Source organism: Empidonax traillii, unplaced genomic scaffold (genome assembly GCF_003031625.1).
Source record: "Empidonax traillii isolate 1590-97213 ecotype Southwest subspecies unplaced genomic scaffold, ASM303162v1 scaffold236:size2090792, whole genome shotgun sequence".
Taxonomy (NCBI): Eukaryota; Metazoa; Chordata; class Aves; order Passeriformes; family Tyrannidae; genus Empidonax; species Empidonax traillii.
In genome coordinates this window covers 703,669-717,324 of record NW_020955429.1, presented here as the reverse complement: position 1 = coordinate 717,324, position 13,656 = coordinate 703,669, and the positions used below count along the sequence as shown (strand labels likewise).

The 13,656-nt window shown below is 46.3% G+C and overlaps 1 protein-coding gene across 2 annotated transcripts; it reads left to right on the top strand.

The window, feature by feature from the left end:
- Nucleotides 1-2,613: 2,613 nt before the first annotated feature.
- Nucleotides 2,614-12,352, top strand: LOC114059659. 2 transcript variants are annotated; one of them, XM_027888342.1, is made up of 6 exons: nt 2,614-2,702; nt 3,540-3,818; nt 5,820-6,068; nt 9,305-9,442; nt 10,057-10,173; nt 11,543-12,352. In XM_027888342.1, the coding sequence occupies exons 1-6, from the start codon at nt 2,642-2,644 to the stop codon at nt 11,701-11,703; spliced, it is 1,005 nt and encodes a 334-aa protein (XP_027744143.1). In that variant the 5' UTR covers nt 2,614-2,641; the 3' UTR covers nt 11,704-12,352. The 2 variants fall into 2 exon arrangements, with proteins under 2 accessions (XP_027744143.1, XP_027744142.1); XM_027888341.1 differs by having other exon boundaries at nt 10,054-10,173.
- The last annotated feature ends 1,304 nt before the right edge of the window (nt 12,353-13,656 follow it).

Genomic DNA, 13,656 nt, shown 5'->3' with positions numbered 1-13,656 from the left:
CATGTGTTTCCCCCGTGAACACTGACATACATTAATGACAGTAAAAATGGGTGCACTGCTCACCAGCCTATGGAAAGGAAGATGTGCAGAGTTGATATGTACAGATTTCTTCGTAGTACTTCACGGGTTATTTCCTTCTCTTCTTGCTAGCCCAGGTTTTCCAATCTCCCATGCTCCATCAATGCCTCATGCTATGTAAGGAGTGAATCTCCATTCTCCTTTCATGATGCTTTCAGGCTGAAAGGGCAAAATGACCCTGTGAGCTTGCACCTCACTAAGTCAAAAAAGGTTTAGTTCATCTTCCAGCTTCAAATTCTTGTAGGTTTTTTGATCTCTTTTCTCTTTTTCTCCCTTTTTCTACTTGTGTTTTCTGTTAAGCCTCACAAGGTGCTTTTTTATCCGCAGCAATCCAATCACATAAATGTGTCTTTATATAAAAAGAGGAAGTGAATTCTCTGGCAAGCCATGGCTGTTGTGAGCATTTATTAACCAATGCTAGAAATTAGTGCCCAATCTCATCTAAAAACTTCATTATATATGAAACTTGGGAGAGTTTCTCTTAAAAGAGGCTGCTGATTGATGACAACACAGACTGTGTGTGTGCTGTCATCTTTATCCTGGCTGTGTTTCCTTTTTTTTTTTTTTTTTTTTTAATTTTAGCTAGTGAGGATGTGAGGGACAGAAGAAGCCTAATGGGACTTCATATACTGGGTGATGTATGGGGCACTTGCAGTCAGAAATATTGAACTCATAAATGTACTCATTTGCCCTGGAGTCACTGAGAGGGAGACTTAATACAGGACACCGCAATGTCACAGTCATGCAGAGTCACTTCTGTAACCACAGTGACAGCAGAAAGGCCATATTTTCCTTGGATTTTAGTGCAAATCTGTAAATGAGCTCTCTGAGGCTGCTCTCACTGCCTGGAGGGGAAGGTGAAATTTTGCTGGATTAGTCTGTATGCAGACCCTATTTGGATTTTGGGGGGTTTTTTTGTATTTTTTTTGAGATTCTGAAGATTTTGGGGTGCTATTTTGAAGCAACCCTGCACATGCTGTCTGTTCTGTCTCGTGTCTCCAGCACAGCACTGCAACCCTAAGCTCTACCAGCCCGTTCCTCAAGCATGAAGGTGAACAGAGGTTGAATGTGCACTTCCGAGGCAGATGGTAAGCCCCAGTCTTGCAGGGGCTTCTTCGTGTTACTTCAGCAGCACAGAAGGAAATGAAAGTGTTTCTTACTGTAAATACTTTTTTCTCTCCCCCTTCCTCTGCACTGCTGTATCTGAAGATTCGCTTCACTGCTTTTCTCAGAGAAGTCTATTTCTGTCTCAGATCAATTTAGACCTGTCCTATGCACGTACGATAAAGACAGGATGTTGCTGTGGCAGCCTCGAACAAACTTGTAAGTTTAGGACACTGGGAGTAGGAGGTAAGATGTGATTGTCATTGATGAGAAGTCAGAGGGGCCAAACCAGTGGCTGAAATGTGGAATTTATTGAGCATAGCATTGTTGGAAAAACAGGGCAGAACACAAGATAATGGGTTTACCCATTTCTCAGAAATGCATGTGTACATGTGATTCCACCCTGTGGAGCTCCCTTAGTGGGCTGTGTTCTTGTCTGTGCCCAGAGAACAAGCACAAAAGTATAATGTTCCCAGTTGCATCCTGAACCGCTGCTGTAGTTATTCCCCAGCACATTTGCTGAGTGTTGGCTGCAGTGCTATACCAGTTTCCTTCCTCCAGTGAGCGAGACAGTTTGTGCTGTGTTGCTTGTGTAGCACACCTTGGTACTCAGTGCAACACACCAGTGTGCTTTAAGCCACCTCAAAGAATGCAAACAAAGCATCTGGCTCTACAAGGCCCCGTAGATAGCTGGTTCACAGGGGGTTCTTCAGGACTGGCTTTTCTGTCTCGTCTCTGGGATCTGCACTCCCAACAGAGCCTGGGTGTCTTTCAGGCTGCATTCAGTTTAGTTTTGCAATGCAGCTTAACTTCCTATAACCTTTCTTCTTTGCCTGGGGTGGCTGTATGGAGCTCTTTCCTGCATGTCAGGTACCGTTTGGTCACTAGAGGAGCCCAAAAAAGTTCAGGCTGGCAACATATTTTTTGGGAACAGAGGGAAAGTTTTGTCCTACGCCTCCTCCCTGCTGGTGAGACCCTCCATGAGTGAGTTCTGCTAGTATTTCAGAAAACCTGCTGGTCTGCATGTGCAGTGCTTTATCTGACTGAACTGATTTCTCTTCCCTGAATGAGGATGCTGTACTTTGACAAACTAGAAAAGGATGAAAGAAAAGGTTTCTTTCGCCTTTACCTGGTCTTAGTGTTAGCATCTTCCTAAGTGGGGTGAGCTGACCAGGGGATATTTTTGTCTGTCCTCTCCACTCAGCCCTATTTCCACACACGCAGTTATCTCCAACCTGCGGGACTTTACAGAGCACACAGTGGCTTGTGTTGGTTCAGCCTGAGGTCAGTCACCCAAAACCTTGCAGGTCTATTTTGAACCATCATTCAATCTGTCCATTATGGAGTTTCTTTTTTTTTTCCCCCACTCTTGCTTCTGACATCATTTCCTGAACACTATATTCACTGAGCTCTGTAGCCAGATTGTCCTCTCAGCGTATGATGCAAGGAGCTCTTTAAAATGGATTTCGGCTCTCCTTTTACTCTGCAGTGCCTGCTGGTGATAATAACTGTTACTCATGGTAAGTGGGATTTCTCTTTATGGAGTTGGCACAGATTTGTCTAGATGAGCAGATGCCTTAATTTTGCTCCAAGATCTTTTAAGGACTCCACCAGGTTTGGGGCGATATCAGACAGTGTAGCCGCTAATGCATGAACGAGGCAGTCAGACCAAAGTAAGACAGATTATTTTTTTTTTGTAAACGAACGATAACTAACAGTATTGCACTTTCCGGGTGTCCTGCGTCTGTGAGAGCATTTTAGCGGAGAACGTGAAGTCCTTGTACACACAGGGCTGGCTGGAGAGCAATGTGGTCCTGCTCCTGATTCTTGGTGTGACCTTGGTTTAGTCCCCGAGCTGCTCTTAACCATCTTTTGAATTTTAAGTGGCAGACAGCAACTTAATAACGCACGAGGGTACTGGGAGACTTGTTCCAGTTAAAGCCTCGACCTTACTCTTCGGGGAGAAGCAGCTGTGCAGGCAGCTGCTCTTTCTGCTACCCTCTGTACAGGATCCATGGCACTGATGCCTTGAGGATCTTTACTTGCACAGTCTCTCAGCTCTGATGGGGGGTGGTAGATGGTCGATTTAAATTTGGGGAGAGAAAAGACCAGCTGTTCAGCCTTTTGTTTCCCTTTTTGTGCACACCTTTCTTGGGTTATCGAGGTGGGGGGAAGCTGACCCTTACAGAAGGCATCCCGCTCCTCTGATTTTCAATCACTGGTGATCCAACCTGTCACTACGGTTGGGTCTGTCCCTCTTACGTCTCACCTGGGCATTTGCCTTTTGGGGAGGTGGCTGAGAGGGGATGGATGGACACGGAATGCTTGCTGCCCGCTCTCTGTGCCTCTCCTTTCAGGCTCTGCTGCCCGGATCGGTGTGCTCAGTGGCGGCTCAGCAGTCTTTTCTGTGGGAAACCAAAGCCTGCAGAACCTCTCCAGAATGAGCAAAGGGGACGGGGTGTGCTCGACAACTGTCTTAAATGACGCTTTGTTGGCCAAGTGCGGCAATTCTGCCTGTAGATGCCTGAAATGGCTGAATGGCTCCCTGGAGCTGAAGAGTGTGGAGAAAGAGGATGAAGGAAAATATGAATTTGTTTTTCCCAACACCACCAGTTACTTTGCACTGGAAGTATTTGGTAAGTAGCCTTCTTAGCAACAAATAGCTTTTGAACTTGTGAACCTGGTTGGAAGCTTGGTGCCTTGAAACTCCTCCTGAGAAATGGCTTGAGCCTGCAGGAGCTATAGGTGCCTATGGAAGAAGGTTTTTTAAAGCTTCTGGCACATTCACAGAGCAGTAGTGGTCAGTGTAAACTAAGACATGATTTTTGCATCCTCTTTGTGTCTCCTGACTGTTGATCCCTCCGTGAAGTATCCAGTCAGTTGAGTTCTGGGCTATTTTCCATGATGTAAGAGGCAGCAGCAAGAAGTGTTTGTAAAGTCAAGCTTACACTATGTAGAGACACGTAGCTGGAGATTTCAGTCTGTTTCCAGAGCACTATTCCTGATGGCTCTCACAAAAGCTGCCACTGACCAACAGCATTTTGCTGCTTGTGGACAGCTGCTGGACATTTTGCTGCTTCCTCAAGGAGTTAACCCTACCTGACTTGGCTCTGAAAGTGGAACTGGACTTCTGTGCAGGTCTGGTTTGAGGTGTGCTGGGGTTTCCCCTTGCTTCATGCAACTGAGGAAAAGTGCTAAAGGCATCTGTGAGTGATTCTTAGCTACCCCTGATGCAGCTTGGGGGTCAGCATCCTCTGGGTCTGTCCAGAGACCAGGGACAGGGATCTTACCCATGCCTCCCCACTGTTCTCCTTGTGGTCTCAGATTTCCTGCTCCCTTTTGTGTGCCTGTTCATCCACCTGCAGGGTGCAAAGAAAAAAAGTCGCTTCTGCCCAGGATCCAGCTCACTGCTTGTGGTAATGTGGAGAAGGCTTCAATGGGTTTGTCCCCTGCAGAATAGTGTTCCAGGCAGCCAGTGACCACTGCTCCGGTCCTCATCTCCACCGTTCCTTTTGCAGGGCTTTCACTTACACAAGCTTCTAAGATAAACTGAAGCGTATGAACCTGTAATGAAAATGTCTGAGCAAACTGATCTCAGTGAAGACAAATGAACGCTTCCCCCTTTTGGGTGCAAGCAGGCGGAACCACGGTGGAGAGTAGGTCAAAGATGTGACTCCTCGGCACAAAGATCAGGGGCTTGGACTGGAAGCAGGCAAAGACTGCAGAAGTATCCTGGGTTTAACCTCCATTTCAGTGGATTTGCTATGGGGGCTTTTGTCTCCTCCTTATGTTCTGTTGCCACACCTAAGGCAGGGAAACAATTTCACAGCAAAGGCGTTTCTGGAGGCATGAGTTTTACCTGAAGATGATGTCCTAGTTGAAGAAAGTGATTTCTGAGCTTATTTGCATGGATGGATGTTCTCTACTATTACTCCTGCTGTCAAAAAAACCACACTACATCTCTGTCTAGTTTGTATTTGTAAAGTGACAAATGTAGGAAAGAGGTTTGCTCCTTGTAGTAGACTGAGAGAGAGAAATTCAGGGAAATGTAGTAAGAGCAATGATCCATTGCTTAATTTTAAAAAGTCATAGTATGGGTATCCTTTCTCACTGCTTGGTGAGAAGTGTGGGTTCCCATGCTGGGCATGATTTGCATTAGTTCCTCTCTACAGTGGAAGAAGAGACAGAGTGACAGCAAAACTACAAACCTCTGGGGGAGGAAAGGGCTGAGTCTGCTCTGAAGTTATGGTTATCTGCTGATTACAGAGAAAGCCTCTGGCTGGCAGATTCTTTGGATATTTCTGCAATCCTCTCAGATCAGGGGCTTTTATTTTTTGGGGTTTTTTTCAATGTCAGTGAGGAAAATTAAGAAATGCCAGATTTTTGTCGCATCCCCAAAATGGGGACCAAAGAGTCACTAGCAGGGTTGGGGTGGGCACTGTTAAGTATTTCAGGGTTGACTGCAGGCACTGATGGGTCTGGTTACTTATTTCTGTGCTCCCTGGCTACCAGCAAATGCGGTGGTACTGAGATTGCTGGTAAGGGAAGCTCCTGTTAAGCTCCTATTCACTGCTGAGTCTGCTCCTCACCTCTGTCTTTCCTCCTTGTTCCCATTGTCCCGTGCTGTGTGTGACCAGAGCCGACCATTGGGATCCAGTGCTTCCCCAATGGGACTGCAGAGTTGTCCTGCAACGCGACCAGCACTGAGAGCATGACCTTTCGGTGGCAGCTGAGTGGCAAAGAGCTGAGCGCCCCTGGGGCTTGTGTTAAGGACGGCGGGAGGAAGGTTCGCCTGGACAAAACCGTGCCTGGGGAATTTGTGTGTGTGGTGTCCCACGGGAGCAGTGTCACGAGGACCAGGCCTGTTGCACTGTCTTGTAGCTATGGTGAGTAACTGGAAAATCTTCCTTTTGGTCTCTTCCAGCAGCAAACTGAGGAGTTGTCGGTGTCCTCAAAATACCAAACTCCTCTGCCCTCTGGCAGCTGCCTTCCAGACTTAGCATATCCTGCCTTTAGAAAGTGACCTCTTGACTTCTTTTTCCCTCCTGTGTCTTGGACTGACACAGCCTACAATCACTGATGGGATGAAAGTTTGTTCGGGAGGTCCTTTTACCCAACTCTGCAGCAAGGATGAATCTCTCTCTGTCTGTTTTCCCACTTCCCAGTGACAGAGACATTGCACCCTTCTGTGCACCAATTCTCTGTGCCAGTTTAGAAACACATGCTGCTTCCTACTCTGACATTCATCCATGACCCTGATGGCCTTCCAGTTTCTGTGCACCCCTGTAAAAACACCTCTGCTAGTTCAGCCCTGTTGCTCCTGGACTCATCTAAGGTGTTTTACCTCATCTGTTTTCTCCCTATCTAGGCCAGAAACACAGAGATTTGTGAGTCTGTGCAAATGTTTCTCCATCAGCCCCACACCATCAGAAGTGGATAAAGACACAAGTAATTTACTTATGAAATATCCCTGCTCAGACATGTAGCACTGTGAGAAGGCTGAGACTTCATCCATTTGCAAACCATTCATAAATGCTTGAATGAGGCCATAGTTTAATGAGATGGAAAATCTGGATCCTTGGGTATAATTTCATTTGCACCTTCAGTAGAGAAGGTTATTCTGCTCTGTGGTAGCAAAGATGGTTATCAAAAATTACATCAGAGCTACACACATAATTTAACCACAAGGCTTTTGACTAATTTTGCTATAATTAATTTAATTACCTGCTACTAGAGAAATCGTACTTTCTAATAACACCTGGCATTTTAGAAATTGTCAGATACACCCCAGCTTTGCAGCAGATACTGTCTTTTCTTCTGTGGTTGGCATACAGTTGGTGTGAAAGCAAACTTATTGGCCCAAACTCCATGGCCAGTGTGCTGGCACCCAGCAGAAATGCCATGGGCTGTTTGTGCCTGGTTGCATTGGCACCACTGGCCAATCTGTGCAGGTTTAGCATTTGTGGTTGTGGAGCAGTGATCCTGGTTTTGTCCAGTGAAATTGGCCGGAGGCCGCTCAGCGTGGTCAGACCCGAGTTGGCCGCGGCACTGGGGAACGAGGATGTGAACGCACATGAGCTGTCCAGTCAACCCTGTGACAAATCATGTGAGTGCTGACAGTCACCATCATCGATTCTGGGTGGCTGCCCAGTTCCCTGGGTGCGATATCAGTTCCCATTTCCTCTTGAAGAGCCCCCAGGGGCACTCAGTGGTAGCTCTGTCGGGATGGACACACTCATGAACATGTATTTGGAAGGCTCTGAGAGAAAGAAAGTGACATCAGTTCTACTTTAGCCACCAAATGCAACCACATTTGTAAAATGTGAACTAAAGCAATTCTAAATACTAGTAAAATGAATTGAAAAACGAGTTCATCTAAATTACTTAATGACTAAGTAAATATTTTTGTGGGTTATTATTTGTTCCAGGCCAAGGGCTGAATTTAATTTTTCTACTGTAGGTGTAAGATCTATGTAAAAACACCTGTTTGGGCAACCTGTTGACTGATGATTAATTTTGAATAATTGCTACTATAAAACAATTTGGCAGAAATGCTGTGAACTTTTCAGGCATGAAAGAGCTCTGAATATACAGGATTTAAAGAAGAGGATTCAGAACTTAACAAGTCAATGTGTATAAAAGACATTTATTGATTCATTACTTGTTTATTGCTTATTTTTAACAGAACATTTTATCTCAAAAAGACCTTTTCAACAAATGGCAAATTTTTAGGGAAAAAATTCAGAAAAAATCCAACTAAATATTCATGTCTTTGATAATATTCTCTAAGCTTTTATGAAAAAGGAAATAAAATTATTAGGGAAATTATTTCTGATTTGCCTAAAGTTTTCTCTCGAGTATGTTTTATTTTTTAATTTGGCAACTGTTCCGAAAGAAACTGGAAAAATTACTCTGAAAATACCGTGAGTACATGTGGTTTCTCACACAGGAGCACACGCTGTTGTTTTTACTGTCCTGGTGAGTGTGTTGACTATGACAGCGTGTAGTATGACTTGGAACATTTGAAATCTTTCTCAGCTTTTGGAGACATGGAGCAATTTGTGCTTTGGAGGGCTGGAAAATAAGCTCCAAATGATCCTGTTGGTTGCTGCAGTGCAGTGCTGTGCTGTGCTGTGCTATGCAGGCATGTGTGCAGCTGAAAAGAAGTTAAATGATTCAGAAAAGGATGGCATAGGCTTACCTGAGGAGTTTTAAGGAATTTATATTGTAGTAATAGTGGAATTGTATGGGGGTTTTTTCACATGAGAAGAAGAGTTTTCCTCCTGGCTGCCCCAGGCTGGAGCAAATTGTCTCAGTGAGGGAGCAAGTCTGGATGAGTTTCTCTTTTCTGCAAGTGTGTGATGCCCCCCACCATCTTCCCTGCTCAGCAGCAGCAAACATGCAGGTCTGACCCGTCAAAGCAACCCTGAGCAAGGGATGCTGAGCTGGGTAATAATTACCACTGACTTGTGCGTGGCCTTCTGCTCAGCCATCTGCAGCCTTCACCTCCTGCTGGGGGTTTTGCATCATCTCAGCTAGGCAGGGGAACCGAGAGAAATCCTTCTCTGAGCAGCAGTGAAGTTGGTTTCCTACAGCTCTGGCTCGGGTGGCTGCAGCCTTTGGTGCCTGAGGAGTGCAGGCTCTGATCAGACCTGCTCTGAGGTTGGAGCAGTCCTTTCATGGCTGTCCTAAGCGGATTCTCTGGGCCTAATACAGGCTCTGAGGGTAGACTGCAGCTTTCCCTTCAGCAGGAGAAGCCTCCCTAGGTCTCCCTCCTCTTCTCAGCTGCTTCTTTTCATAACACTTGTTTAATGTAGTGTCTTTTAAGCCACCACCTTCCCTCTTAATCTTGATTAAAACTTAGAAATTATCTCAGATGTTACTGATCAGAGCAGGCAGAAATTAGTCACACAAACCTGTTCTCCTGCTGAAAAGTTCCATACCATACTTAAACACTGTGATGTAACTCATGCTCTGCCACAGTTCACCGTATTAGCTTCCCTGATCCAAACCAGAGCAACAGTGCTTGCCCACATGCTCTAATCCAGCTGCAGGGTTACTCCCATTGGGAGAAAGAAGCCTGTCCACTCTGGTGCCTAACAATGCCTTGTCCTTCTTGCAGGAGACTTGCTGCAGTACCCGTGGTTCATTTACATCCTGGCAGGGTGTGCAGTGGGTGTGTTTATCCTGGTGGTGGTTGTGCCCTCGGTTGTATGTTGCTGCGTGAAAAGGAAACACAAGTTCATCCCTGTGCCTTCAGGTGAGTGAAGAATGCTGTGACCCCTTGGGATGAGTTTCAGAGAGGACCGTGTTTATGCAGGCTGGGGTTGACACAGCCTCAGAGTAAACTGGTCTATGCTGGGTGGCTGCTTGTCCTCCAGCCTGTCCTCCCTCGACCCGGTAGAGCAGTAATCTGCTTGCTAATAGGTGTTATGGCCAGGGGAATCTTGAATTAAACCTTCCTTTCCCTTTATTCACCTCACACTTGCTACTGTGTGCTCCTGGCCAGACAAAACTCACAGCAACTCACCTTTTCTATGGGCAAGAAAATTGAACCTCATTCTGGTCTGATCCTGGAATGACCCAAAGGTTTCTGATGACAGTCCTCTGTCAGCACCAGTCCCTGAGTGCAATCTGCCCGTGCCCTGTGAGGCTACCTCAAGCTGTGAACCTGCCAGCATGGCCAAGCTGGTCTGTGACAGGTTGGCAATGTCCCTCTGTCCTCGGCATCTGTCTGCTCTGGGAAGGGAGCCAGTTCTGCATGAGGAGGAGACACAAAGGTGTTGGTGGTCTGGCATTGCAAGGGACATGCTGAGGCTGGAGGGCTATGGGGGGCCTCTTCCCTTCAAGTCTCCAGTTTTGGTTTTACAGAGGAGGAGAAGGATGACGGACTAACCATGTCAGTGGTGTCCAGTGAAGGTGTGAAGAGCCCCCCCAATGGAGACCACGTCGAGGTTCAAGCTGCCCAAGCTGACCGCCCTCCAAAGCCTGGTGCGTCCAGTGACTTTTCTGAAGTGGGGCAGACGCCTTGTTTAGGAGGATGAAGGACATGGTGTATGTTTCATGGGTGATGGTGGTGGAGGTGACTGTAGAGAGGAGTTTGGGGCACGCTAGAACAAGGAAGGTGCTGCATTTTGTCCGGATGACAGAAGTCGAAGCAAGTCATTTATCAGCACCTTACTCTGGCTCAGCTCTGTCACAGGGGTAACTCCCACCCCCACCCAGCTCTGAGATATAGCAGCAGCCATCCCATAAGCATCCCACAGAGGGGACTGCCAGTAACTATCTATCCCAATATCATCTGTGCTAAAACACACATCTCAAAAACAGCAACCAGCCGAAACTTAGCAGTTTTCCTGCAATTTCATCACCCCAATCCCCTTCTCATCAGTAATGTTTTATAAAAATCTGCATTGTTTTTGTAAGCACTCATCTTCAAGACAGCATGAACCAAAAATGCTGAGCTGTAAATACAGCTAAATCCCATCATAGCCAGAGGCTTGTGTATTTCCTTAAATTGAGACTAAAGTGGGAATACGATCACATTTTTAATGCTTCAAAGAAACAGAGCATAAACCCCCTACAGCTTTAGCACAATATGGTCAAGAGAGTGCAGCAATAAAAACCCTTCAGAAATCTCCTGTTCTGTAAGTGCTTGATATTAATACTCCCACTTTTTGCATTATGTTTCCCACAATTCTGTTTCACGAACACAAATGCTGGCAACACCTTCCCTACTAATGCACCGTCATCAGCTGAAGTAGTTTTCGCAGAGACATCGTGAACTGGAGCAATATTACATAGGTCATAGCCCGGTCTCAGCACTGCTGTCCCCATGTCTGATGTCCTTCACTGTACTGAGCACAGCCTCCAGCAGCTCAGCTGTGCTTTATGGCTAACCTTGGATGCTGCTTTACTCTGCTTTCAAAATATTAAAAGCTACTCATGAACATAGAGCAAGAAAGGAAAAAAAAAGTGCCTTTCAGGTCACTGTTTAATATTAATATACTTCAAGTGTAAAACTTTCAATAAAAAGTAACAGTTTGACTAAAAAAAAGTAGCCCATATTGAAATTTTTTACAATTAGGTAAAAAGTGGAGATGTGTGTAGAAAGCAAGTGAGAAGATATTAAATGTGTGCTGTTAGCCACCTTTAATTATTCAGATGGAAGTGAATAGATTTGGCTTTTTTGGTACTAAAGGTTTGGTACTAGAAGTACTGCAGTACTTTAGTACTAAGAGGCCAGACATCTTCAGTGCCCAAGTGTCTATAGACATGATGGATAGCTCAGTAAATGAGTAATTCCGGGACTGTGAGCCATGGTGTGGGAAATAATATAAACCATTTCTCCTTTTTCCAGATGCTGCCCAGACTGGTCCAGGTGTTGAGGCCCAGCCACCGGCAGAAGAAAACTTAGCAGTGCAGATAGAAGCTGAGGAACTGCCAGACCCTGAGGTCATAGCTGATGCGGAAAGCCAGGAAGATGCCTCGGACTGTTTCCCAGATCTAACTGATGACTGATCTGACATGCTTGCTGTTCCACCCTGAAGCCTATGACACTTGTCCTTTGCATCCCATAGTCTCATCGTGTGTAAGAATTAGTCTGGCAAATTTCAGAAGGGAAAAGATGTGAGGTGTCAGACCTTCTAACCTCATTTAAAAAATAAAAAAGAAAATATAAAGAAAAGCACACCAGTGGCTTCAAGGCCACACTGCCATGAGCTGACAGGTTCACTAACAAACAAAACTGGGCAGCTCCTTGATGCTTTGCTTGATAACAGAGCTGCAGCTAAACTGTGCTGCCCCAGGTGACAGCCTGAAACAAACTGGGTGGTTCCTCCTGCTCCCTGCCCACCCAATGCCTTGCCATGTCTTTGCCAGCCAAAGACAGGCATGACAGGGGGATTGTGGTGTCCTGCCAGTCCCAGACATAAACAAAGGACTTGCCAGAAATTTCCTGAGAAAGAAAAAAAATCTCGTCTTGGGAGATTTCAAGGCATTTTTTCACAGGCCCTGCAAAAGAAACTCAGTGGAGGTTTCAACCAGGTATCTGTGTGAAGGGTGTTTATCTGAGCTCTGGACCCTCTGTGATCTGCCCCTCACTGCTTGCTGCCTGGGGCCAGGAGCAGTCGTGGGGACTGGAGGGTGATGACTGGCTTTGCTCACCTGCTTGGGTTACCTGGGAGCTAAACCAGCACCAGCACCAGCTTGTGTCCTGCAGCAGAAGGGGGCCTGGGTGTACAACTTCGGCAGAAACATTGATTATAATGCTAAGATTGTTTATCAGTACAAGCATTAGTGCCTTCAGTGTAATGATTTAGCTACTGCAAGCTGAAACTGGCCATCTGCCTGTGCATGTAGGCTTGTTGGGTGCTGTGCTATTTGCTCAGACAGCAGCAATTTATAGCATCTCTTAGGCAAGTCTTGCTGCTACGCATGTCCTGTTCTGCTCAGGGGAGGTTTGCATGTGGAACAGCTGGGGTAGACCTGCAGGGAAGAAGAAAGAGGTGAGGAGAGGGCAAGGGCTCTGTCCCAGGCAGCAGGTAGCTGAGTCCCTGGCACAGCTGCCCCAGGGCTGCAGGATGCGCTGCCAGAGTAAGGTAATTACTGCACAAGACAACTTTGATAGTCAAAAGTGAGGCATATTGATGTTAAACTAGCCCAATGAGCTAGAAATGCATGGTGTAGTTACAGCAGAGGTGGTATATATTGGGATCAAAAGGGATGGGGAAGTATATTGCATCCCTCTCTTCCCTTGTCATTTCGCTCCTGTTTTATATTGTGCTGACATTGTGCTGTGATTCCCTTGGAAACAGATTTAAGATATGCCTTGTAAATACCATCCAACAAGGTCTGCGAGTACCCCAGCAAAATGCGGGGTAAACTGAACTCTTCTCTTCCAGGTGAGGGAGCTGGTGGGATGGCTGCACACTTCCCTGGGAGTCCTTCATCTCTGTGTGGTGTCAAGGCTCTGCATCAGTGACACCCAGCCATGGGTAGTTGTTCTTGTTGTTTCCTTGTCCTGTGATTCTCTTTAAAAGATTTTTGGATCTTGTGAGCTGTGTTGGTGGTGACTCAGCCCGTCTTTGTTTTTTAGGGCTGCCACAGGAATCAGATTTTCCAAGGTTAGGAGTGAAATGATAATTCTTTTCCTTATGGTGCTGCATTATCTCCTTTCAGTGCAAACATTCCTCAAAGGATATGAGTTGAGTGACTAACATGTGACACTGAGTGCTTGGGGTGGCAGCTGCCCGTAGGCAGTGCAGGAGCAGCTGAGAGAAGAGTGTCAGTGGGTCAGTGCCACCAAAAGGGGGGGGCAGAGGCAGCTTTGCTTTACTTCTGCATATTCTGGCAGGGGCAGGCAGGGGACGGTCGACTCCAGCGTATGCTTTAAAGACTGAAGGGTGCTTTGAGGGGCACTGGAGAAGGTGGCAGTGTTTAGGTGCTGAGGGGGAGGGAGCGGGGCCAGCCTTG